Source organism: Hibiscus syriacus, unplaced genomic scaffold (genome assembly GCF_006381635.1).
Source record: "Hibiscus syriacus cultivar Baekdansim isolate YM2019G1 unplaced genomic scaffold, ASM638163v2 tig00007671_pilon, whole genome shotgun sequence".
Lineage (NCBI taxonomy): Eukaryota > Viridiplantae > Streptophyta > Magnoliopsida > Malvales > Malvaceae > Hibiscus > Hibiscus syriacus.
In genome coordinates this window covers 24,623-52,326 of record NW_024062142.1, presented here as the reverse complement: position 1 = coordinate 52,326, position 27,704 = coordinate 24,623, and the positions used below count along the sequence as shown (strand labels likewise).

General features: G+C 35.7%; 4 protein-coding genes across 5 annotated transcripts; 2 read left to right on the top strand and 2 right to left on the bottom strand.

The window, feature by feature from the left end:
• The first annotated feature begins 608 nt into the window (after window positions 1-608).
• Window positions 609-22,194, top strand: LOC120201583. 2 transcript variants are annotated; one of them, XM_039202172.1, is made up of 3 exons: window positions 609-618; window positions 20,289-20,411; window positions 21,370-22,194. In XM_039202172.1, the coding sequence occupies exons 2-3, from the start codon at window positions 20,318-20,320 to the stop codon at window positions 22,059-22,061; spliced, it is 786 nt and encodes a 261-aa protein (XP_039058103.1). In that variant the 5' UTR covers window positions 609-618; window positions 20,289-20,317; the 3' UTR covers window positions 22,062-22,194. The 2 variants fall into 2 exon arrangements, with proteins under 2 accessions (XP_039058103.1, XP_039058102.1); XM_039202171.1 differs by lacking the exon at window positions 609-618 and having other exon boundaries at window positions 20,015-20,411.
• Window positions 3,233-4,559, bottom strand: LOC120201584 (ras-related protein RABA3-like). Its single transcript, XM_039202174.1, has 2 exons — window positions 4,214-4,559; window positions 3,233-3,704 (listed from the first exon to the last, which is right to left on the bottom strand). Exons 1-2 carry the CDS (start codon window positions 4,465-4,467, stop codon window positions 3,260-3,262), a joined length of 699 nt encoding a protein of 232 aa, XP_039058105.1. The 5' UTR covers window positions 4,468-4,559; the 3' UTR covers window positions 3,233-3,259.
• Window positions 12,080-12,557, bottom strand: LOC120201585 (calcium-binding protein KIC-like). Its single transcript, XM_039202175.1, has one exon. The coding sequence runs from the start codon at window positions 12,494-12,496 to the stop codon at window positions 12,116-12,118; it is 381 nt and encodes a 126-aa protein (XP_039058106.1). The 5' UTR covers window positions 12,497-12,557; the 3' UTR covers window positions 12,080-12,115.
• A 183-nt stretch (window positions 22,195-22,377) lies between the features above and the next one.
• LOC120201586 (ORM1-like protein 2) lies at window positions 22,378-24,048 on the top strand. Its single transcript, XM_039202176.1, has 3 exons — window positions 22,378-22,650; window positions 23,798-23,937; window positions 23,973-24,048. Exons 1-3 carry the CDS (start codon window positions 22,378-22,380, stop codon window positions 24,046-24,048), a joined length of 489 nt encoding a protein of 162 aa, XP_039058107.1.
• The last annotated feature ends 3,656 nt before the right edge of the window (window positions 24,049-27,704 follow it).

Here is a 27,704-nt window from a genome sequence, read left to right as displayed (position 1 = left end):
TCCTGTGGTTCGACTAACAACAGTTTGAGTAGTTTTGGCAATGTGTGCTACATTGAATTTACATCTAGAGCATCTAGATGTTAAAACAACTTTTCTTCATAAAAATCTTGAAGAAGAGATTTACATGCTCCGGCCTGAAGGTTTTGAAGAAAAAGAAAAGAAGAACTTGGTTTGTATGTTGAACAACTCTCTGTACGGTCTAAAGCATGCGCCGAGGTGTTGGTATAAGAGATTTGATTCCTTCATTATGTGCCTTGGATACAACAGACTTAATGCAGACCTTTGTGCTTATTTCAAGAGGTTTGGTGATAACAATTTTGTTATATTGCTGTTGTATGTGGATGACATGTTGGTTGCAGGACCCAACAAATATCATATTGAATAATTGAATGCACAACTGGCTATGGAATTTGAAATAAAGGACTTGGGATCAGCAAACAAGATTCTAGGGATACAAATTCACCGAGACAGAAGTAATAGGAAGATTTAACTTTCACAAAAGAATTACTTGAAGAAGATCTTGTCACGATTTTGTATGTAAGATTGTAAGCCAATTTCTACCCCTCTTCTTATTAACTTCAAATTATCCTCCAGTATGAGTCCTAGCAGTGAAGAAGAGATGGAGATGTCTCGAGTGTCGTATGCATCGGCAGCGGGAAGTTTAATGTTCGCTATGATATACACAAGACCAGACATTACACAAATGGTAGGAGTGGTTAGTCGGTGCATGGAGAATCCAGGCAAAGAGTATTGGAATACAGTACAGAGGGTTTTGAGATACATCAAAGGGACCTCAAATATTTCATTATGCTACAGATGATCAAATTTACTTATCAATGGGTATGTTGCTTCTGACTATGCATGGATTTGGATAAAAGCAAATATACTACAGAATATGTGTTCAAAATTGCTGGTGGAGCTATAAGCTGGGATTCAAAAGCAGTCAGTTGTGGCTACATCCACAACAAAGGAAGAATATGTAACAACTACACAAGCCAGTAAAGAAACAATTTGGTTGAAGATGTTATTGGAGAAGCTTGGGCACAATCAAGAGTATGTCTCTCTGTTTTGTGACAGTCAAAGCTCCTTGCATCTAGCAAGGAATCCATCATTTCATTCAAATAAAAAACACATACGAGTTCAGTACCATTTCATTCGTGAAAAGGTGGAAGAAGGGACGGTAGATATACAGAAAATCCATACCAAAGACAACATAGCAGATTTCATGACAAAGGCAATCAATGTTGATAAATTTACTAGGTGTCGATCCTCTTGTGGCCTATCAGAGACGTAAGCAACATGATGGTACGAGGTAGAAAGAATGGTGTGAAGATATGATTATTCCAATCAAATCTTCAAGTCATATCTTCAAGTGGGAGATTGTTAAAAGTCAGAAATATGGGGTGCACCGAATATAATAAGTCAAAAAGGAGTTGTAATTGTTGAAAAATGACAAAGGGATAATTATAATTTAGTCTCTATACTTTAGGGTATTTATAAGATTAGTCCTTAAGCTTCAACTATAAATACCCTAACCCATTTAGCTTCAAAACCATCCTAAATCATTCTAGCTTTCTCCTAATACTAGAGAGTTTTCTTGAGAGTTGTTTTCTCCTTTTTATCAAGAGATAATTGTCATTGTTTTCTCCTTGTTAGATCGAGAGAGGTTGTAATTCCTATTTTCTCACAGTGAAATTCTTCTACTGTTGCCCGTGGTTTTTACCTTATTTTATTTAGGGGTTTTCCACGTAAATTTTGTGTCTTCTTTATCTTCATTTTTATTTTCTCAAATTATCAGTTGTGATTTTGCTCTATCCGATAGCCGTATTCCGCAACAGATGGAGCTTGTCAAGGCAACCCGGAGATTTAAGGAGCGGTGGAGTTCTTCGTAATGAAGTTGATCAATGGGTTTTGGGGTTTTCTGCACACTTAGGATTTTGTACAAGTGTGGCGGTTGAGCTCCATGCAATTAGGAGCAGCTTAACCATTGCTTGGGATCATGGTTACATATCCATAGAGTGTAAAGTGGATGCAAGGGGTTTTCTTCAACTAATTGAAAATGGAGATGTCGCCCTACACCCGATGGGAGCAATCCTCCAGGACACTCGGAATCTCAAAATGCGTCATTGGAGCTTAGCCTTCTAACACATTTACAGGGAAGAGACCTTTTGCGTCGATATCTTATCAAAAATGGGTCGTTCATTAGAAGAGGAGCTGGTCATTCTTGAGTATCCTCCATCTAAAGTATTGTCGTCCTTGGATGCTGACATGAAAGGAGTCTCTTTTCCTAGAGGCTTCTCGGCAACTTAGTATTTTGTTTCTTTTTCCCTTTGTAATAGAAAAAAAAATTGGCATGACACCAATCCTATATAATTTATGTGTTGATAGATAGATAGAAACTTTTTTCATCATCTTATTTATATCATTTTTAATGTAAATAAAATTCATTAATTTTATTGAAAATAAAATTTTAAAATTATAATGATAATTTATAATTATAAGGGTAAATTAAACATATAATTACAACATTTTTTTATAATTATTTATACGAAATTAGTCGCTTTAAAATCATAGAAGAATCATACAAGAAAAATATTAAAAACACAAAAAACTCGAATAAAATAAAGATGCAATAGATTTGATTGCATAGGTAAATGAGCTAGAACAGAAGATTAAGCTATTGAAAGAATATCAAAAATCGTGAATCAGAGTCGAACGTCGTGAAAAAACTATATCAAACACAAATCGAGGTGAGATCAAATTCAACCATGAAAAATTTGAAGGATAAAAAAACAACCAAATGAGAGATAGAGAAGATTGAAACGTGTCAAAAATATATAGAAAAACATATCATAGAAATATAGAAAATTATATCATAGAAATAAAAAAAATCGTATCATAAATATAAAAAGATAGATAAAAATATAATATAAAAGGATAGATAAAAAATTAAATAATACCGACAATCAACACTATAATTAATATCATAACTGAACAACAAAACTAAAGAGAAAGATCACACGATTTGAGAGAGAGAGAAATCCTAATTAATGTGAAAATTGGAAAATATCTAAATTGGTTTATTTATATAAATTTAAAGTTTTACCGACAAATATAATATATATATACTAATAATGATATAATGTAAAGTTTCTATTGAACCACCATTAAGAAACAAAAGAAATTATGAAGTAAAACAAACCAGGGTGAGAAAAGTAAAAGACTAAACATTCTCTCCATTTTAAGAAAAAAAAGGAAATTAACAAGAGCACGTGGATAGTTTCTTCATCTCACTTATTTCTAAATCAGGACCGGAGATCACCTCGATCTTTGATCCTTTCAATGCCGCGGCGTGATCAACACCGTTTCCACACTCCAATGGTTTTATACAGAGCACACCGTGAATTTCTTCGAGCAGCTTGAAAAATGCTTTATCCACGTTGTCACCGCTAAGAGCGGATGTCTCGGCAAAGAACAAGCCCTGATCCTCCGCGAACTCAACCGCGTCTTCGGTTGGAACCGCCCTGTGATCCACTATATCAGCTTTGTTCCCGATCAGCATTATGACGATAGAGCTGTCGGCGTGGGCCCGCAACTCCTCCAACCATCTCGCGACGTGATCGAAGGTCTGCCGCTTGGTGATGTCGTACACCAGCATTGCCCCCAACGCACCTCTATAGTACGCACTTGTAACTGCTCGGTACCTGCCCACCACAAAATGTTTAGACGTTGGCTTAGTTGAATTATGAGATTATGAATTAATTAATAAAGATTAGTTCGATTCGAATTAATTAATCTAATTAATACGCATAATTATATTTAAAATAAATGGTATTCAATAAATTCGAGATTTTAATCTTTAAAATGCAATATTCTTTTATCCACCTACTGCCACAGGTGATCTTAATTTTGATATGTTTCACCTAACATTCAAGATGATGCAATACAACATGTATGTTTTCCTTTATTAAATAAGAAAATATTATATTTTTAAGATAAATATTAAACACGAATTTACACAAAATGAAAAAATATAAATAATTTTTAGTATTCCATTAATTAATGGGTTTTCAAGATCGCATGTGTTTAATCCCTGGGTTTTTGTTCACTTCAAAAAAGTGACAGAAATTGATGAAATTTATCATTTTGTGACAAGAAAATGATTTGCAGTTAAAGAAATCTGAGTTACAGGGGAAGGGTGAAAGAAGCTAACCTTTCTTGGCCAGCAGTGTCCCAGATCTGGGCTTTGACGAGTTTGTTCTTAATGGTAACAGTCCTGGTCTGGAACTCGACACCAATGGTCGACTTGGAATCAAAACAAAACTCATTCTTGGTAAACCTTGACAGAATCTGAGTCTTCCCTACAGCCGAGTCACCGATCACCACCACCTTATACACATAATCTATCTTCTCAGGAACATTTTCTTGCTGATTCTCGACCTCAACACCATTCATCTCTTCATTCATTTTCACCGATGAAAAGCAAAGCTTCAATTTTGACACAGACCCTCTTTAGTTTCCTATTCTCTTTGCTAGTGATGCTAGTGTGATAATTAAATAAGAAGCTTCGGTAGGGGTGGGAGTAAGTAAACAAAATATGGAAAAGATGGCATCAGACAAGACTGTCGTTTCAAGGGTTGTAGTCACACCCGTCGTTGATGAAAAGGAAAGGAAGCTATGGCAATACGGTCCTGTCCTTGTCTATCTATTCATGCTTTATCATGTGTGTACCATTTCTTATTTTCATTAATGGGTGTATTGGGATCGGATGAAAACTAGTTGTTCTTAAAAGCGCTTTTGCAAAAGTTAATTGATGCAAAAAAGGGTTTGTTTTGTTCCCTGATGACCTTAATTATGTTTTGTTTTACTTTTGATGATTTAAAAGTAATTGGGATTATCAAAGGAGCCTGAAAAGAAAACCAGGCTTGGTGATCAAGTTAGCATTAAAGGAGAGGCTAGGGCAAGAAGCAGATCACCCACCCTAATTCAATGCATTCTATGTACAAACAAATGGAGGTTATTGTCTTGAATTATTTTGAAACATTAATGGATTTGGTTTCGTTTTCTTGGATTCTGTCGTGGGCTACATGCATGGTCCATCTGGTAGCATAGCCATATTTTTGTACCGACTAAAACTTGAGCACAGTAGCTTCCCCAAAACCAAAATGATGAAGAAAAAGACCCTATTTCTGTTGAAACTGACACTAATATTCTCTTATCTCAATCGCTTAAAAATTAAATGAAATGCATTTCTTCACTTTAAAATGACATCGTTATGCTCGGATGTAAGGCGTGAAGGTGAGTGAAAAAGGGCTAATGTACAGGAAAATAAAGAGATTAAGATCCTCAAACAATGGTCATTGTTGTCAAGCTTAATGCATTTTTTGGTCCAGTGAACTTCAAATGTACAATGGCTCCTACAGGCTACAACAACATCGTTTGTAAACTTAACTTTAATGATCGTTTTGTTAATTTTAATGAATGAACTTAACTAATGATTTGCCTTGTAGATGATAAAATGAGCTACGACTACAAATTAACCTAGTACCATTAAATTTTTCCTTGTATCTTCACTCGATTGTAAACTTGAAGCTGCTTTACGCCGTCTTCTCCTTCATTCTATATCTTTGACGCCTTCCATTAAGTTTAAGAATCTCGTCGATCAGTATGGGTAATGAGACTGACATGGCCACCGAAGCCAAGGGTTTCTCCAAGGTGGCAATGTAAGCAGGCTTCTTTTATCGGAAAGAGCATTCAGGGAGTTGAACATTTCGATAGCAACTAATACAGATAGCCATAGTAGCAATTGAAAACCTGGAAATATGCATAACAAAATCAAACTTTCAAACATGTAAAGATGATTGAAATAAAGGTAGCTTCCTCACAATTTCCTAGATTTGCATTTCCAGTTCTTGTAAATCTTTTTCACACACATAAATTCATAATTCCTTATCATTATTTTTCTTTAGGAGAGTTATATCAGTCAACTTAAGAACCGTCCACTGCAGAGGACATTTTGAAACTGGGGAATATAATGGTTCAGAGTAGTATAAAAAGTTCAAGCAAAAGTACAGAACAAACACTAGAGACTATGCCCCTACATGTATACAGCATTACATGCAAACAGGTTGACAGCGATTAGCCCCTTGTGCCTCATGTTCTGTAACTCGTCTTTGAATCCTGCAAAGGTCTAATACTCGTGCCATGCCTTCTTGCTGTCTGAATGGCAAAGCCTGCTTTGCAATGATGTTCAACACTGGAAAACTTGGGTTTTAACCTTTAATAAACCACCATCTTGATTCAGTTTATCATGCTGTTACATTTTTCTTAGATCATACCGAAAAGAAATCCCGTGAGATGGCTGATGTACCCCTAGTTGCATGTGTATAGCACCAATGGTACAAATTGTCATTTGTACCTCTGATTTCAATTTATGTTGCAGGGTTTGGTTTTGTATATTTTGAGGATGAATATGATGTTGCAGATGCTATTTGCAGACTCGGTAGTGTTCCTTTTAGTTATGACAGGTGAGTTCTGTTGTTCATTCTGAGTTACTCCATTCTAAAACTTGATAGCTTTGAGTTTTAATGGGTATGAAAGCAATTAAACTGTTTTTTAGCTTAATTGTAAAATCACCCTTGAAGTATTCCCTCTGTTCATTTTCAGCCCTCAATTATTTTTTATTAGTTTTCACATGTTAATGCTCTGGCCATATGGGGATTTTGAGAGGGATGGAAGACATGAAAGAAGACGTTCTGGTAGACGCGTGGATAGTTCATATGCGAGATCACCAGTTCCTGCATATCTCAGACGAGAAAATCCTTATTATAGTAAGGTTCGGAGTACTGGTTCTGACCACTATAATGGTCCTGCTAATGACAGGCTGAAGAGTCAGTAGGGGAAGCACAGTAGTCCAGAGTATGACAGTTATCAGAGGTAGTGATTTAAAGCCATTTATCGTTGCTTGCCGTTTCCTTTATCTCTTCAGAACTTTGTTTCAGTTTATTATTGCTCATTGAATTCGGAGCAGATCACCTGCTTGAAGGTCCCGGACGAAAATGGCTGTCAGATTGTGTTGCGGAAGACGGTTATCGGATAGAGCAAAATCACAACTAATAATTTGAGAAAATAAAAATGAAGATAAAAGAGACACAAAATTTACGTGAAAAATCCCTGAATAATATAGGGTAAAAAACCACAGGCAACGGTAGAAGAATTTCACTATGAGAAAATAGGAATTACAACTTCTCTCGGTCTACCAAGGAGAAAACAATGATAATTCTCTCTTGATAAAAATGAGAAAACAACTCTCAAGAAACTCTCTAAATTCTCTCTAGTATTGGAAGAAAGCTAGAATGCTTTGGGATGGTTTTGAAGCTAAATGAGCTAGGGTATTTATAGTTAAAGCTTTAAGAACTAATTTGTAAATACACTAAATTACAATGACTAATTGCATAGTTTTACCATCCAAAATTTTCAACAATTTGGTGGCCAAATTTGACCAATTTTGCCACCTCATTAATGCCACCAAATTGCCACCCATAATGTTGACAATTGATGCAATTTGGTGTGCCAATTTTCAACAATCTCCACTTGAAGATTTGATTGGAACAATCATATCTTCACACCATTCTTTCTACCTTGTACCTTTCATCTTGCTTACGTTTCTGACAGGCCACAGGAGGATCGACACCAGGTAAATTTATCAGCATTGATTGCCTTCGTCATGAAATCTGCTATGTTGTCTTTGGTATGGATCTTCTGCATATCTACTATTCCTTCTTCCACCTTTTCACGAATGAAATGGTACTGAACTCGTATGTGCTTAGTCCTTGAATGAAATGCTGGATTCCTTGCTAGATGCAAGGCACTTTGACTGTCACAAAACAGAGAGACATACTCTTGATTGTGCCCAAGCTCCTCCAATAGCATCTTCAACCAAATTGCTTCTTTACTGACTTGTGTAGCTGCTACATATTTTGCTTCTGTTGTGGATGTAGCCACAATTGACTGCAATTTTGAAACCCAACTTACAGCTCCACCAGCAACTTTAAACACATATCATGTAGTAGATTTGCTTTTATCCAAATCCCCTGCATAGTCAGAATCAACATACCCATTGATAAGTAAATTTGATCCTTCGTAACATAATGCAACATTTGAAGTCCCTTTGATGTATCTCAGGATCCTCTTTACTGTATTCCAATACTCTTTGCCTGGATTCGTCATGTATCGACTAACCACTCCCACTGCTTGTGCAATGTTTGGTCTTGTGCATATCATAACGAACATTAAACTTCTCATTGTTGATGCATACGGTACTCGAGACATCTCCATCCTCTCTTCTTCACTGCTAGGACTCATACTGGAGGATAATTTGAAGTTAATAGGAAGAGGGGTAGAAATTGGCTTACAATCTTGCATGCTAAATCGTGACAAGATTTTCTTCAAGTAATTCTTTTGTGAAAGCCAAATCTTCCTATTACTTCTGTCTCGGTGAATTTGCATCCCTAGAATCTTGTTTGCTGATCCCAAGTCCTTTATTTCAAATTCCATAGCCAGTTGTGCCTTCAATTCTTCAATATGATCTTTGTTGGTCCTGCAACCAACATGTCATCCACATACAAAAGCAATATAACAAAATCGTTATCACCAGACCTCTTGAAATAAGCACAAGGGTCTGCATTAAGTCTGTTGTATCCAAGGCACATAATGAAGGAATCAAATCTCTTATACCAACACCCCGGCGCCTGCTTTAGACCGTACAGAGATTTGTTCAACCTGCAAACCAAGTTTTTCTTTTCGTCTTCTTCAAAACCTTCAGGTTGGAGCATAAAAATCTCTTCTTCAAGATTTCCATGAAGAAAAGCTATTTTAACATCTAGTTGCTCTAGATGTAAGTTCAATGTAGCACACATTGCCAAAACTACTCGAACTGTTGTTAGTCGAACCACAGGAGAAAGTATTTAATTGAAATCAATACCTTCTTTTTGAGAATATCCTTTGACCACCAGTCTTGCACGATACCTCTCAACTTGATCGTCACCATTTCGCTTGATTTTGAAGACCCATTTGTTACCAATTGGCTTCCTTCCTTGTGGTAGTGGTACAAGGTCCCGTGTATTATTTTTATGAAGTGCTTCGATTTCTTCTTGCATCGTCATCATCCACAGTGAAGCATCTGAGCTGTTTATTGCCTCCTGGTATGTTGATGGCTCACCGTCCTCTGTTAAAAGGCAGTATGCAATATTACCTTCTATAACATAATCTGAGTGCCAATTGGGACGTCTTCTCACACGATATGATTGACGAGTTGTTGGAGCTTCAGAACTCTCTGGTTCTTGTTCATCATGTGCTGGTTCTGCTTCAGAAGAATCTCCTTCTTCAAACTCTTTTTCCACATGTATCTGAGTAGTCTCTGACTTTTCAGCGCTATCATCGTCTTCTTTTCTTTGTAGTTTATCTTCTACAAAGATAACATCTCTACTAATGATCACTTTGTGGGCAGTGGGATCCCACAAGCGATACCCCTTTACTCCATCAGCATATCCCAAGAATTTGCATTTCCTGGATTTTGGATCCAACTTTGAAATTTCTTGGGAGTTGTACATCACGTACACTATACTTCCAAATATATGGAGGTTTGAATAATCAGCTGGTTTTCCAGTCCACATCTCCATTGGTGTCTTCAGCTCTATTGCAATTGATGGAGCTCGATTCACCAAATAACAGGCGGTATTGACTGCTTTTGCCCAGAATGATTTTTCTAGGCCTGCATCCCTCAACATTGCTCTTGTTCTTTCTAACAAGATTCTGTTCATCCGCTCTGCCACTCCATTTTGTTGAGGAGTGTTCGCCACTGTGAACTGTCTTTTGATGCCTTCTTTCCTGCAAAAGTCATCAAATTCTTCACTTGTGTATTCTCCTCCATTATCTGTTCACCTTTCAGCACCACAAGCGCTCCACGGAACACCTTCATGATTCCTTTCCGTGTTTCAATCTTGCTAGCATTATTATCCAACAATCCGTAGGATAATAAATTTTCTTCAGACCTTTCACGTGCCGCACATTTCGAACAACTTTAATTGTTCCATCATACATCTTCAATTTGATGGTTTCCACGCCAACGATCTCTAAGGCATGATCATTGCAACTATACACAGATCCTCCTGAGACAGGTTCATAATGATGGAACCATTCTCTTCTTAAGGTCATGTGATATGTTGTTCCCGAATCAATGAGCCATATATCTGCAAATCGTTTTCTTCCTTCCACGGTGGTTGACGCTTCACAGTATAGAGCATCTCCATCATCTGAAGTGTTTGCGGTATTGCCTTGTGGATTGGAGTTTTTATTTAGACTCCAACAATCCTTCTTCAAGTGACCCTTCTTTCCACAGTTGTAACACTTTAAATTCTTCTTGCTTCTCGACTTCGATCTATCATGTTTGTGACTGCTGCTTTGGCCACGTTCTGTTGATCTCCCTCTCATCGTTGTCATCGTTGTCAACGCTTCTGCTTGTTGCAGATTTACTTGTCTATCTTCCTTGTTCTTGCACCAATTTTCTTCTTGTAGAACAGCAGCTGCAACGTCATCGAAGACTAGACTGGTGACATTACTGTTTGTCAAGTTGATGATGAGTTGATCATATGAATCCGATAGACTTTGAAGTAGAATTTCAGCACGTTCTTGTTCTCCTATTTTACAGCTTAAGGATGTAAGCTGATAAAATAAGGTGTTCAGTGTATTTAAGTGCTCCGTCACTGAAGTAGATTCTGACATACGGAGAGAATACAATTTCCTCTTAAGGAAAATTTTATTGTGCAGCGATGTGGCCTCGTACAATTTGGTAAGATGATCTCATATCTCATTAGCTGTCTTCTTCTCCTCGATGCTTGACAATACTTCATCTGCTAATGCTAGATGAAAGTTTGCCATAGCATTTCCGTCCATCTCGTTCCATTTGATGTCATCTACGAAATCCACCGGCCTTTCATTGATAGCCGCTAGACACCCGTCTTTCCTTAGGATGACCTTCATCTTCAATTTCCACAATGAGAAATTTCTCCCATTGAATTTTTCAATATCAAATTTCGTTGACATAGCTTCTTTTACGGATAGTTCCCACTATTTCACTATCGTGAATAGTTCTCTGGAACCTTCAAAGAATGGGTAATAACTTCTTATTTTCTTATGTTGGAGGATCCACCTTTTGGTGGCAACCACAAAGACAATAAGCAGATATTACACACTCTAATCTAGCTCTGATACCAATTGTTGCGGAAGACGGCTATCAGATAGAGCAAAATCACAACTGATAATTTGAGAAATTAAAAATGAAGATAAAAGAGACATAAAATTTACGTAAAAAACCCCTGAATAATATAGGGTAAAAACCACGGGCAACGGTAGAAGAATTTCACTATGAGAAAATAGGAATTACAACTTCTCTCGATCTACCAAGGAGAAAACAATGATAATTCTCTCTTGATAAAAAGGAGAAAACAACTCTCAATAAACTCTCTAAATTCTCTCTAGCATTGGAAGAAAGCTAGAATACTTTGGGATGGTTTTGAAGCTAAATGAGCTAGGGTATTTATAGTTGAAGCTTTAAGAACTAATTTGTAAATATCCTAAATTACAATAACTAATTGCATAGTTTTACCATCCAAAATTTTCAAAAATTTAGTGGCCAAATTTGATCAATTTTGCCACCCCATTAATGCCACCAAATTGTCACCCATAATGTTGACAATTGATGCAATTTGGTGTGCCAATTTTCAACAGATTGATGGCAAAGTTATAAGTATTTTTGTGACTATCTGCCTAGATCTGTCTTTTGTTTTTGCTTTTTTACCGTTTTCTCTTTGTACTTTTAAGTGTGGTAGTTGTTAAGTGTACTCGGTTGTATAATTTAGAGTCCCGGAGATCATTACAAAAAGAATTACACAGCAGATTGAGAAATAATGGAGTAACAGATCTATTGAAGTTGTACGTGTTCAAATGGGTTTGTTTACCATGATCATAAACATTTTCATTAACAAATAATAAAACTTTTGCAGTACAAGAACATCTTAATGCGGCAGATACAACAAATACAAAGTCCAAAGAAGAATCAAGCAGAGGGATTGTTGAGTTCCTGGTCAATGGCCTTCTGAAGCCAAGTCTCGGCATCGTCCATCATCCCAGGGCTAAGCCTAACCATGAAGATACAGAACTCAGTCTGGTTGAGTGCCCCATCACCGTCGAGATCACCTTCTCGAACCATTCCTTCTGCTTCCTCTCTGCTCATCCCTTCCATGCCCAAAAGCTCCGAATTCCTCCTAAGACTCTCAGGCGTTATCAACCCTTTTTCCCTGTCAGCTAGAAGCCGAAACCCTCCACATAATTCACCCACGAAAGCTTCCACGTCCAGCTTCTCGGCCATCACCGGCAACAAATCCTCGTACTTGCTTGTTGCTGTTGGTGTTCCGTTAATTTCGTTGTTCTCCATCATGACGGGTTTCTCGAAAGGAAGCTCCTTTTTCTTTTTCGGTGGCTGGAGCCTGGAGGAACTGGACTGAAGGTGCGCATGGTGGATTTTGCACCAAGGGAGTGGGCAATATATAAGGACATTTTCCATGTACATTCTTTTTTTAACAGCATAATCGTCTACAATTTATTAAATAGAAGCGAAATACAAATTATTAGTAGTAATTTATCGATATTTACGACTTTCATATCACACGATAATAAGGTTTGTAGCATTCCACAGACTTGGTCATCACTGCCGTCATGCATATGTTACATGAATTCAAATGGGAAAAACAGAACTGTCGTCTGTCGATAGAATAATTTTATCCATTAGAGAAGACAAACAACATTTAAAGTTGGAAGGTACATAGTGACGAAGAAAGTTTCTTACTTCTTTTCTAGGGTCACTACACAAACCCGAGTCTCTGATAAATCGAGTCATATCTCTTTCAACACACGTTTATAGTTGCCTGTCTCATAATACAATCGCTGGTCCTTGCCCTATATACAGTCTACTATTTAACCCTATAATAAAGAGTGTGGGCAGATCGAGGTGGTCTAGGCCCGTGATACGTGACCACTTGTCTCCCAAGACATGCTTTCCCCCCCGTCTTGCATCATCAAAGTGTCACGCTTAGAGATGGGGGACATGAATCCCACGTCGAAAAGGAAAGTGGAGGTTTTAGAGTTTATGAGCGGTGGAGCTGTACATGTTATCAAACATGTCTTATGGTAAGAGTATATGTGGCAAAAACTTTAAGATGCAATCTTGTTCCCATTTATTTTTTGGGGGGCAATTCTGTATATACGATGGTTTCTTAAGTCAGTACTGTTTTATTAGCCACTCTCAAAGGTAAAAGCTCTGGCCTTTCTGCCACATGGTAAAAACTTTCCGTCTGAAATTATTTTACCACAAGAAAAATTCAACGGCATTAATTCATTTGCATTATTGCAAAGACATGTAGGGAAAAGGTTGCTTGTCTGCATATTTATTTTGTAATTACTTTTCTCAATGAATAAAGTAATTAAAAATGGAACAAATCACAAGCTCAATATTTGCTGATAGTGCATTTGCTTTGATCATCCCCCGTATATAAAACAAAGCATTTGGTTCACACATGATTTATTTGCTCAGCTTAATGGAAACATGTTAACAGTGACATGAGTTAATTAATGCTGCAATAATGCATAAATGAGTTTGCTGCTTTATTTTTTTCTTGGATTATATGGAACTTTCCTTCTTTTAGCATCCTTAATACTAAGAACTGTATAAGAACTGTATAGCTTTTTTTCAATGTAACGGAGCACTCCTCTGAGTAGAAATGGAAATCGATGGGGCTGGAAAAAGGATTATGTACTAAAACGTTGAATATGATCTTTATAATTTTAAATTGTTTTTGATACATACTCGAATATGGATATGATCTTTAAAATATATAAATTATTAAAGAAGATTAATTATGATTGTATTGAACACATATTAATTCTTAATTGCATCAGTCTGCCATATAGAGGGATGAGCATTGAGCAGCAACATGGGAAACTCATACATTTAATTCTCTGCTTAATTTGAAGTCTTCACCAATTTATTAACTTGGTATCACTACTCCATTTGCATGCATCATATCATAAGCTTTTGTTTAGATCAACCAAAATCATAATTTTACGGATTCCATTTATATTTTGAATCAGCAGCCTCAGACGAACCAGCAACTTATTGGAGGTCTCCTCAACCAGTATGTCTGAAACAATCGACAAAAAAATTTAAATTCGCTTAGTGAATAAAAAAATAGTTTTAAAAAACCTAGTAGTATTATTCTCAGGCTGAATAGACAAGGTGTTGTGGTGTAGTTGGTTATCACGTCAGTCTAACACAATGAAAGTCTCCGGTTTGAGTCCGGGCGATGCCAACCTTTTTTCTTGTATCAAACAGTGGCACGTTAATTTCTAAACAGCAAACATTTTAGTGCCTACTCCCTCATCTTGGAAAGCACTGGAAACCAATGTTGATATTGCGCTTCAATTGCATCAGGCTCCAGCTTCATTTCCAACACCTAGACCTTCGTCCCCCATATGCATGGATGAGCGTTGAGCAGCAACTTGACAAGCTCAAAATACTTAATTCTCAGCTTAATCTGTTAGCCTTTCCCTATTCATTATTCATTAACTGGTATTAAATATTCAGTTGCATTCATCATAAGGTTTTGTCCAGAGTTATTTCAGCCAAAAGTAGAAGGAAACAGAATAATAATTAGAAAATGGTCGATGTATAGTTCTTGAAATCATTGTCGATACTGTAGGCCTCCAATGTCTGCATAGTTCTTGAAATCATTGTCGATACTGTGCTTCAATTGCATCAGTCTCCGGCTTTAGTTCCAAATTCGAACATCCAGAAATTTGTCCGCCACATACGGGGATGAGCATTGAGCAGCAACTTGGGAAGCTCATAACATTCAATTCTCTGCTTAATTTGAAGTCTTCACCAATTCGTTAACTTGGTATTACTTCTTCAGTTGCATTCACCATTATAAGATATTGTTCAGAGTTGTATATTAATCAAAACCATAGTTTTACAGATTCCGTTTTACTTTGAGTCAGAAGCCTCAGATGATCCAGCATTTTATTAGAGGTCAACTTCTCGAGCAGTGTCTCTAAAACAACGGACATAAGATTTAAGAATTGCTTAAAGAGTAAAATTCTAACATAAATTGGTAAAATTATGAAGGACACTTATTGAGTTAATCTCGCATGGTTTTGTGGTTTCGTTGGTTATCACGTCAGTCTAACACTTTGAAGGCTTCCGATTAAAGTCCGGGTGACGCCATTGATCTTTTTGATACCTTTTTCGGAACAGCAATTGTACTTTTTTTATTAGTGTACTTATAGTTTAATTGATAATTTGGAAAATGGAGTTGTGGTGTAGTTGGTTATCACACCAGTCTAACACATTGAAGGTCTCCGGTTTGAGTCCGAGCGACGCCAAAGTCTGTTTTTTTCCTTTTATTTTCCCCCTTTTATATATTACCTTGATTGGATGCACTAATGATTGACACGGGATGGAAGGAATAATAGCTGTTAATGTTGAAAGTCAAAACAGCAAATTGGAAGCATTAATGAGGTGGCAGCCGGCGGCTAATTAAATTCAAAGTTGGCTGCAACTTTGGTTGAAATTGGTAAGGGCAAATTACAAACTTTAGTCACTAAAATTTAAGATATTTACAAATTAGTCCTTAAGTTTCAACTATAAATACCCTAACTTATTTAGCTTCAAAACCATCCCAAAGCATTCTAGTTTTCTTCCAATACTAGAGAAAATTTAGATAATTTCTTGAGAGTTGTTTTCTCCTATTTATCAAGAGAGAATTATTATTGTTTTCTCCTTGGTAGATCGAGAGAAGTTGTAATTCCTATTTTCTCATAGTGAAATTCTTCTACCGTTGTCCGTGGTTTTTACCCTATATTATTTAGGGGTTTTTCACGTAAATTTTGTGTCTCTTTTTATCTTCATTTTTATTTTCTCAAATTATCGGTTGCGATTTTGCTCTATCCGATAGCCGTCTTCCGCAACAATTGGTATCCGAGTCAGATTAGAGTGTGTAATATCTACTTATTGTCTTTGTGGTTGCCACCAAAAGGTGGATCATCCAACATAAGAAAGTAAGAAGTTATTACCCATTCTTTGAAGGTTCCAGAGAACTATTCACGATAGTGAAATAGTGGGAGCTATCCGTAAAAGAAGCTATGGCAACGAAATTTGATATTGAAAAATTCAATGGGAGAAATTTCTCATTGTGGAAATTGAAGATGAAGGTCATCCTGAGGAAAGACGGTTGTCTAGCAGCTATCAGTGAAAGGCCGGTGGATTTCACAGATGACAACAAATGGATCGAAATGGACGGAAATGTTATGGAAAACTTTCATCTAGCATTAGCAGATGAAGTATTGTCAAGCATCGAGGAGAAGAAGACAGCTAAGGAGATATGGGATCATCTCACCAAATTGTATGAGGTCACATTGCTACACAATAAAATTTTCCTTAAGAAGAAATTGTACACTCTCAGATTGTCAGAATCTACTTCAGTGACGGAGTACTTAAACACACTGAACACGTTATTTTCTCGACTTACATCCTTAAGATGTACAATAGGAGAACAAGAACGTGTTGAACTTCTACTTCAAAGTCTACTTGATTCGGATAATCAACTTATCATCAACTTGACAAACAGTAATGTCACCAGTCTAGTCTTCGATGACGTTGCAGCTGATGTTCTCTAAGAAGAAAATCGGTGCAAGAACAAGGAAGACAGACAAGTAAATCTGCAACAAGCAGAAACGTTGACAACGATGAGAGGGAGATCAACAGAACGTGGCCAAAGCAGCAGTCACAAACATGGTAGATCGAAGTCGAGGAGCAAGAAGAATTTAAAGTGCTACAACTGTGGAAAGAATGCTCACTTGAAGAAGGATTGTTGGAGTCTAAATAAAAACTCCAACCCACAAGGCAATACCGCAAACACTTCAGATGATGGAGATGCTCTATGTTATGAAGCGTCAACCACCCTGGAAGGCAGAAAAGATTTGCAGATATATGGCTCATTGATTCGGGAGTAACATATCACATGACCTCAAGAAGAGAATGGTTCCATCATTATGAACCTGTCTCAGGAGGATCTGTGTATAGTTGCAATGATCATGCCTTAGAGATCATTGGCGTGGAAACCATCAAATTGAAGATGTATGATGGAACAATTAAAGTTGTTCGAGATGTGTGACACGTGAAAGGCTTGAAGAAAAATTTATTATCCTACGGATTATTGGATAATAATGCAAGCAAGATTGAAACACGAAAAGGAATTATGAAGGTGTTCCGTGGAGCGCTTGTGGTGCTGAAAGGTGAAAAGATAGCAGCAAACTTATACATGTTGAAGGAGGAGACTTTGGTAGAAGCAGAAGCCTCTGTTGCCTCATGTAGTTCAGATTCTGCAATGCTATGGCATCAGAAACTTGGACACATGTCAGAACAATGAATGAAAGTCCTTGTGGAGAAAAAGCTACTTTCAGGTTTAACAAAGGTATCACTTCCTTTGTGTGAGCATTGTATAACAAGTAAGCAGCACCGGTTGAAATTCAACACATCAAATTCTAGAGACAAAAGTGTTCTAGAATTGGTTCACTCTGACGTATGGCAAGCACCAGTTATATCCCTAGGTGGAGCAAAATACTTTGTCTCATTTATTGATGACTACTCCAGGAGATGTTGGGTGTACCCTATTAAGAAGAAGTCAGATGTGTTCTCAACTTTCGAAAACTTCAAAGCGCGGGTGGAACTTGATTCTGGAAATAAGATCAAGTGTTTCAGAATAGATAATGGAGGTCTGGATACAACAGACTTAATGCAGACCCTTGTGCTTATTTCAAGAGGTCTTGTGATAACAATTTTGTTATATTGTTGTTGTATATGGATGACATGTTGGTTGCAGGACCCAACAAATATCATATTGAAGAATTGAAGGCACAACTGGCTAGGGAATTTGAAATGAAGGACTTGGGATCAGCAAACAAGATTCTAGGGATGCAAATTCACCGAGACAGAAGTAATATGAAGATTTGGCTTTTACAAAAGAATTACTTGAAGAAGATCTTGTCAAGATTCAGCATGCAAGATTGTAAGCCAATTTCTACCCCTCTTCCTATTAACTTCAAATTATCCTCCAATATGAGTCCTAGCAGTGAAGAAGAGAGGATGAAGATGTCTCGAGTACCGTATGCATCAGCAGTGGGAAGTTTAATGTTCGCTATGATATGCACAAGACCAGACATTGCACAAGCAGTGGGAGTGGTTAGTCGGTACATGGTGAATCCAGGCAAAGAGCATTGGAATACAGTAAAGAGGATCCTTAGATACATCAAAGGGACCTCAAATGTTGCATTATGTTACGGAGGATCAAACTTACTTATAAATGGGTATGTCGATTCTGACTATGCAGGAGATTTGGATAAAAACAAATCTACTACAAGATATGTGTTCAAAATTATTGGTGGAGCTGTAAGCTGGGTTTCAAAATTACATCAGTTGTGGCTACATCCACAACAGAGGCAGAATATGTAGCAGCTACACAAGCCAGTAAAGAAGCAATTTGGTTGAAGATGTTATTGGAGGAGCTTGGGCACAATCAAGAGTATGTCTCTCTGTTTTGTGACAGTCAAAGCGTCTTGCATCTAGCAAGGAATCCAACATTTCATTCAAGGACAAAACACATACGAGTTCAATACCTTTTAGTTCGTGAAAAGGTGGAAGAAGGGACGATAGATATGCAGAAGATCCATACCAAAGACAACATAGCAGATTTCATGACGAAGGCAATCAACGCTGATAAATTTACCTGGTGTCGATCCTCTTGTGGAATGTCAGAAACATAAGCAACATGAAGGTACAAGGTAGAAAGAATGGTGTGAAGATATGATTGTTCCAATCAAATCTTCAAGTGGGAGATTGTTGAAAGTCAAAACAGCAAATTGGAAGATTTAATGGGGTGGCAGCCGGCAGCTAATTAAATTCAAAGTTGGCTGCAACTTTGGTTGAAATTGGTAAGGGCAAATTACAAACTTTAGTCACTAAAATTTAGGATATTTACAAATTAGTCCTTAAGTTTCAATTATAAATACCCTAGCTTATTTAGCTTCAAAACCATCCCAAAGCATTCTAGCTTTCTTCCAATACTAGAGAGAATTTAGAGAGTTTCTTGAGAGTTGTTTTCTCCTATTTATTAAGAGAGAATTATCATTGTTTTCTCCTTGGTAGATCGAGAGAAGTTGTAATTCATATTTTCTCATAATAAAATTCTTCTACCGTTATCCGTAGTTTTTACCCTATATTATTTAGGGATTTTTCACGTAAATTTTGTGTCTCTTTTTATCTTCATTTTTATTTTCTCAAATTATCGGTTGCGATTTTGCTCTATCTGATAGCCGTCTTCCGCAACAGTTAAGAGGCAATGTCTCCATTGCTTATATAATTCCAACAGTCTCCAGCTTTTGATGCATCCTTGTATGAGTTTGTATGATGATCTTTGGAACTTCAAGTTAAGATCATAGGAGTTCATGCTTTCTGACAACCAATACCATTGTACTGAATGCGTGATTGTTTTTTATGGCATCATAACCCAAAGAATTTTCTTATCAAGGATGGGACATATTGTGGAAACTCTGGGACAAGGTCATCATTGTTGTATTATAAGATACACCATTGTTGGACTTTTTGTAAAGCGAATGCTAGAAAGTTGAATTACTTCATTGGATAACCAAAATGTAAGGTTGAAGCAAACATCATCTTTTACATATAAAAGGTTGGGAAAGGTATAGGAATGAAGAAACTTCGTAATGTATCAAGGAATCCAAAGCCCTTTGTCGTTTCCTTGTCTTTTTCCCAGGGCCAGGGAAACCCTTTGCTTTTGATTGTCGTCTTTCATTGACATGCTCACAAGTCATAATCTTTAGTTCGATAAACTTCCTTGATGCCTCATAATGGTGGGTTTAAAATCCCAAACTACCCTTTCATAGTCAGCAGTTGGAAAAAAAAAAGGGAAAAAGCAAGAGGGACGTGTTATTCATCATTGTGATTCCATAATGATGGTGACCTTTTAAAAAAGAAATAAATACAAAAGGAACCGATATATGGTCTTGATTCGGTGAGCCAATAAGATTAAACCACAATGCTTTGATTATGTGGGATCTACCGTGATTAAGCCACATTGTCAGAGGCAGAGGAGCCGTGGAGAAGAAGAAGACGCAGGGAAGGGTAAAAATGGGTCTGCTTTCAAACAAGGTAGAGAGGAATGAGATCAAACCAGGAGACCATATTTACACTTACAGAGCTGTTTTCACCTACTCTCACCATGGTAGCTTTTCTCTCCTCCTTTGACTTCAATTTGGACTTTCGATCCTTTGTTACCCCAGAAATGTAAAGACTCGGTAAACAATTTGCATTCTGATTTGTGCATTTATTTCTGATTCTCTGGGTTTTTTCTTGTCAATTTGACTCATGTTCGATAATTTTCCATGTTACCCTCTGCGAGTTTTGTTTTTGGGTCTTTTGACTATTTTTGTGCCGATATTGTTCCTGGGTCTTCGCAAAGTACCGGTAAAAGTTACTCCTTTTCACCATTGGAATATGTGATGTGTAAGAAAATCAGCAAAAGAAAAAACCTTTATTTCCATATTGGATCTGCCGTTTGGAGTTTTTCTTGAAAGTAGAAGAGAGATAATAGTGGTTTTATAATTTCACCATTCTTATGTTGTCTCTATCTTAAGCTGCTGGAGAGTGTTTTCATTGGCAATCCTAAAGTGATTTATATGGGTTAAATAGTTGCTTGATAGCTGCATTTAGTAAATCACGTCGAGAACTTTTGAGTAGAATTCCTAGCTTGCCACGGTTATTTGAAAACTGTTAGATGTTTTTCGTTCTCTTCGCTCTTGTTGTTAGGAGTTGGTGTTGTTATCGAAGTTTCAATCCGAATCGTGATATCTTTAGCACAAAGATTTAGTTGTGTTTTTTCTATTTTACAATTGTGATATCTTTAACTGTGTAAAACTTGAACTTTTTGCTGATATTAGTGATCCCATTGATGTTCATCTTGTTGGTGGTTACTGGTTAGACTGATGGTTAATCTCATTTCATCCTCAACTGAATTATGTCTTTTGAAGTCACCATCGTTATCAAGATCCCTTCGATCTTTAGATTTCTGTCTTTATCTGATTGTTGAGATTCCAAAGCATATTTCCGGCTTCTGCTTCCTGTGTCATACTTGCTTTTGTGATTGTTAACCTTATGAGCTTGTTGGATGTCAAATCATGTAGGTATCTTTGTTGGTGGAAGCAAGGTGGTTCACTTTAGACCTGAAAGGAACTTGGATTCCAGCATTGAGTCATCTTCTGAGCTATATGATCCTATATCCCCCCAATCAGCTTGCCCGATCTTTCCTGATTGCGGTTTTCGGCAGCCAAACAGTGGCGTAGTACTCTCATGCCTGAATTGCTTCCTTCGGAATGGATCTCTCTACTGCTTTGAGTACGGCGTGACCCCATCAGTTTTCCTTGCCAAAGTGCGTGGAGGGACATGCACCACAGCAGTGTCCGACCCTCCTGGATCGGTTATCCACAGAGCAATGTATCTTCTTCAAAACGGATTTGGATACTACGACATATTCCAGAATAACTGTGAGGACTTTGCTCTGTATTGCAAAACTGGTCTTCTGATTATGGAAAAACTCGGGTTCGGGAGAAGTGGTCAGGCTTCATCGGTGATCAGTGCCCCCTTGGCTGCTCTCATTTCTTCTCCACTAAATCTGTTGATGCCAAGTCCTGTAGGTGTGGCGACGGTCACTGCTGGGATGTACTGTATGAGCAGGTACGCGACCGATATAGGCGTTCGAAGCGATGTGATAAAGGTAGCCGTGGAAGATTTGGCTGCGAACCTCGGCTGGGCAGCGCCCCATGATGAAGCGGCTCAGGAAAATGAGGCTTCTAACAGACAACTCATGACATTGTAACATGATGCAGTATTTTATTGAACTCAATATGTGATTGTCTCTCCCTATCTGTCATAGCTCATAAGTGCATATTATCATCGTTTTCAAGCAGATTAAGCTGTGTACTCCGAAACAGCTTTTAACAAAGAAGTAAATGAAGCAAGGGACAGTGGTTGCTTGTTAAAATGCATTGTTATTAGCTTTTTGTGTTTCTTCTTTCGGCTCCTACAAAGATGATTATCATAAAGTAATTGACAGAAATTCAATGGATGAGATATTAATTCGAGTATCATTGATTTATCAAATGCATTAGCCTTTTTTAAACCGGAGGAAGTACATGAAAAAAGATGAGTCTTTGAGTAAAACCATGTTGAGAAGCATTTTTCATCATCCTTTCACAGATAAAAGTCTCTGGAATTTTGTTGCCAGGTATTTGAAAATATATGACGTGTCTTACGTGAAAACGCAGCCACTGGAGGATCTGAACCGGAACACGGATTGGTTTATGCATCCTGGAGTTATCCTCTTCTTCGCTTGGCTCCTTATTCTCTCCATCTTTGGTTGCTCTCCCGGCATGGCTTGGACCAACGTCAACCTGTCTTACTTCGTCGTACGACTCCTTTGTTCTTTCTTTGTTGATCGTCAAATGTTGAATTGGATTTCATTTTTTGTATTTATGTACAAAGTGTTAGAAATAATATTATTGTAAAAACGAAATATAGCCACACGAAATAAATATATACAGATAAAATAGAGTTTAAATGTGTCGTAAAAACATTATTGTTTTATAAATAAAATCATTCTGATTGATATAATCCTCAAAATAGACACTGCGTTAGAGGTTAACATAATAGACACTGGCTCTTAAGTTAACATAGTCCTTCAAAATTTATGTACCTAAAAATTGAGGTGAAACCAATGTATTTGAATAGATTTGCATAAATGTTTGTTATTTATAGGCTCAAAGAGATGATTAAGAACGGTAAAAAAAATATTATTAATTTCGATTAATGAGTTGTCTTCTATCAGCTTTCAATCAACTAATTAACGATCAAATCAATTACTATAATTTATCTAGACAACAACTAAAAATCAATTATCAAAATGCTCTTATAATTTCAGTAACAATTATAAAAAGTTCATACATGGAAAGATCAATTTTGCAATATTAGAGAATATTTAAGAGAAAAGTGTATAAAAAGATAATGTATTTGAATAGATTGACGTGAGCATAAATGTTCGCTATTTATAGGCTCAAAGAAATGATTAAATATTATCAAAAATATATATTATTAATTTTCATTAATGAGTTGTCTTCTATCAACTTTCAATCAATTAATTAACGATCATATCAATTACTATAATTAATCTAGACAACGACTGGAAATCAATTATCAAAATGCTCTTATAATTTCAGTAACAAATATTAAAAAGTTTATACACACAAAAAGATCAATTTATAAATATTAAAAAAAAATTATTTAAACTTAAAACTTTTAAAAAGATCATTTTGTTCAAAAATTTGTAAGCGTGCGATATGTGTCAACGACACAAATAACAAACCAATAGGCAGCTCGTGTGTATACAAAAACACATCCACTAATACTAAGGCAAGAGGGGAATAGCATATAAAATATCACCAATTTCTTTTTCTATATCATGTGGGATTTAACTTTATATATTGTTACCATTTCAAACCCAAAGCATGACCAATATGCTTATTTGTGATGTTAAACCAGCATTGGCCATATTGTCAGGTGACATGCCGTTTCTTTCACCGGAAGAAAGGAAACCCATTTACTGAAGATCAAGGGAAGTACAATGGCTCGACTTGGCGGGAGCAGATGGACTATGGAAACCAGCTTACACCCAACAGAAAGTTCCTCGCTGTTGCCCTGTAAGTATGCTTATATAATTTTTTTTTTTTTACAGGTACTTGATTGAGTCACATACAACAGCCTATCAACATCAGATGCTCGTTTTCAACGGGGATTGCAGTGATTGTTAGATTCCTAGTCATGTCATTGCCTCCCAATCTGTGGGACATCTCAAATTTCCATGGATAAATCACTACGGCAAACTTCAACTATTTTGACTGGCAATGCAAGTGTCTGTAATTTGACATTGACATCAAAGTAGGAACAGTTGGATATACTGTAACTCTCAAACAGTACAATCATTACCCGTTTGCTCTAAACTACTTGTGCATCGAAAACATTTCGATTTGAGTGGATGGCTTGAATTTGACACAAAAAGTAGGCAAATAATACGTGAATGCAAAAGGCAAATATTTAATGTGGGACACTGTATTATACGACCACTTGTGGGTTTGTAAGCTTGCAGGCCATGGCTTTCAAATCTGCAGTGACATCATGGAGGGGTCCGACTCCGACCAAATAGTTTGATTAATGGTTTGGCCGCTGATTAGACGTGAGACATCGAAAGAAAAAAAGGAACAAATGGATTTAAGAAAGAGAATTGATTAAGTTATTATAGCCACAAGATTGGATATCTATGATATTTATTTGGATTTTCTTTTTTTTGGCTAAGAAAGCAGAGCATTTGGCGTGAATGACTTTGCACCAGCGGCATCGAGAACTTTCCAATTTCAAAACGTAATTTGTTGGGGGCATATAGCGATGACAAGCGGCACGAATTGTGTGGGTTTTTCATCGACCCAGATATGATTTAATATTTATATTCATATATTTCTTTTTTATTTAATTTGAATTTAAATTTTTTTTTGACAACGAGGGCATACATTATTATGAGCAACAAGATTAAACATTATCGATATAAAATTTGCACATAGTTTCACAACATAATCTTAATTTTGACAGGGCAACAACTTCCAAACTTATTTAATTACTCGTTTTAAGGTTGGGATCTAGTAACTTATACGTTAATGGGATGAGATTCTGTTATAAAATTATTTTAGTTTTACATATATTCAAGATCGTTAGATTAGTGAAAATAAATGATTATATATATATATATATTGAATTATTCATTGATATATGATCTATTGACTAACTAATCCAGATTAAATTTGCAGTGACCCATTATGGGGACGATCATTCCAACCTATTTTACTTCATTCGCAAACGCTGGAGTTCGAACCCCTTAACATTACTTAAAGAATTTAACGCCTCATCCCACTACACTAGCTGATTATTGGTTATATTAAAATTTAATTAATAATATATAATAGACTGTTTTTATAATTATCTAGGAGTGAGATGATTTTTTTAAAATTTAGATATAATTTAGTCTGATATAACTTAATCAAATTTAAAATATATATATATATAATCCGACATAAAAATATATAATCCGATATTATCAGTTCAAATCGAAACCTATCAGTTAGATGTTTTTCATCCCTAGGGGAATATTAAAGGAAGGATAATGGCATTATAGAAGCAATATTTTTGGCATATGGGTTGCTTGCTTGCTTTTGCTGTCGTACATTATTATTGAATTATGATATATACAAATATATATTCTTTTTCAAATTTTGTTGAATGTTGTTTTTTCGAATTTGGGGGTACATGGTAGGAATATTCATTATTGTGTGAAAGTGGGTTTGTTATGGGGCAGGCACCACGACATGCATGAAAAATATTTAAATTAAAATATATCAAGAAGAACAATTAATTAGATGACAATGAGAAGAAAATTTATGTTAAATTAAATTTCAATCAAATATTAAAGGTCTATCTATTTAAATTTGATTATTTTTAATTTTTATACTTTTTAAATTTTAACGGCGAAATATCAAAATGATACTTAAACTGAATTTTAGGAATGATTTAAAAAAAATAAAGTTCGGGATGCTAAAATGAAACAAAAGTAATAGTTTAAGTACTGAACATGAAATTTATCCTTATTAATACTACCTGTAAAGGTTTGCGAGAGCTTGAAAACCGGGTTAATTGCTGGTTCAACAGCAGACAGCTTCATGCATGCATACGAAATTTCTTACATTACTACGATAATTAAACTGCTGAAGTTAGCATGAAGCCGGCATCACGGTTTTCCATTTCTTTGATTAAGCAACAGAATATTGACGAAACCCAAAAAACCAACCTAAACCAATTAACCTCAAATGATTCTGTTTCAAAAAGGTTTTGGTTTTATTAGTTTGGTCTGGTCCATTTATATATTTAACAATTCTCAATAATAATAATAATAATAATAATAATAATAATATAAATATTCAAACTTAAAAGATTAAATAGCATGTTTAATTTTTGTGATCAAATATTTTAATTTTGAGTTTGATGTAATAAAAAAATCAATTATTCTATTTAAAATTCTAAATGAAAATTCTCAGAATTTTGTCACATTTGTAATTACGTTGAATTCAACCAGCTCTTCACTCTCCTCCAATGGTATTGTCTTTGAAATTGTCAGCGACACGCTTTGGATAATAATACTTTTCTTTTCTTTTTCATCATAAAATAATAAGTAACACTTTCACGTTATACAGCAAAGATATAATTTATATGTTATACGATAATGTATATTATTTGTTACATTTGATAAGTGTTTTGTATTTTATAAATAAATTTAAAATTCGTTATACTTTTTATTTAATTTTTATTTAAACTTTTAATTAATGATAATATTTTTTTAATCTTCCTTGTAGAGTTAAAATTCTATCATCGATATATATATGATGCTACTTAACTATGCACATAAAAAGTTATTATTATTGTTGTTATATTTCAACGTACGAATAATTAAAGTAAATAAAAATATGAAATATTATTTCATGCACTGTAAATTTTTTTTGGCTACAAATAATATTAAAATGATGGTTTTTAAGAGAATATAAAAAACACTTGACATAATTTTAATCACGCTTAATATATTTTTTAAAATTTAATAAAGTAGTATAACTTTCTTTAGATAAACTGAGAGTTAATCGCACATCAGGTATAATATATCATAACTTGAGGATTGATATAAAATATTTTAAAATTTAAAGATTAATTTAGATTGAGAGTTATAGTTTAGGGATTAAAATAAATTATTTTAAATTTTAAGAACCAATATAAAATAAATATCATAGCTTAAGGATCATATACAATTATCTCATTAATTGAATGTTTTTATAATTCTTAAGCGGGTTATAATCTCCAAACACTTAATGCAATTAAATCTACAGCCACTGAAAATATCAATGAAATTAAAATGAAAGTTTGAAGGGATTAAGATGGTTAATTACTTTGAAGTAAAAAAGAGTTGAAAAACCAATAATAAGTTGGTCTAGTGGGATGATACATTAGATTTTAAGTAAGGTTAATAGTTCGAATCCTGACGTTTGTGAATGAAATAAACTAGATTAGAAGGATCGCACTCGACTCTATAATATTCAATCTTAATTAGTCGATCAATATATTATATATTATTGATTAATTCAAATAAAAAAAAGTGGAAATAGTACGGGCAGGACAGCAAGGCAAGGCAAACAAAGCTCGCCTCTCCAAATCTTGTTTCTCGGGCCATAGTCCACCCGTTTTCACTCCTTTCGAGATTTCCCTTCCCATATTTTGTCACCTCAACTTTTCTACTTAACTACTTCCCATTTAGTTTTTGTTGTTTTGTTTTTTTAAGTAATCTTTGTTCCCTCTCTGATTCTCTAATCTCCATGGGAAT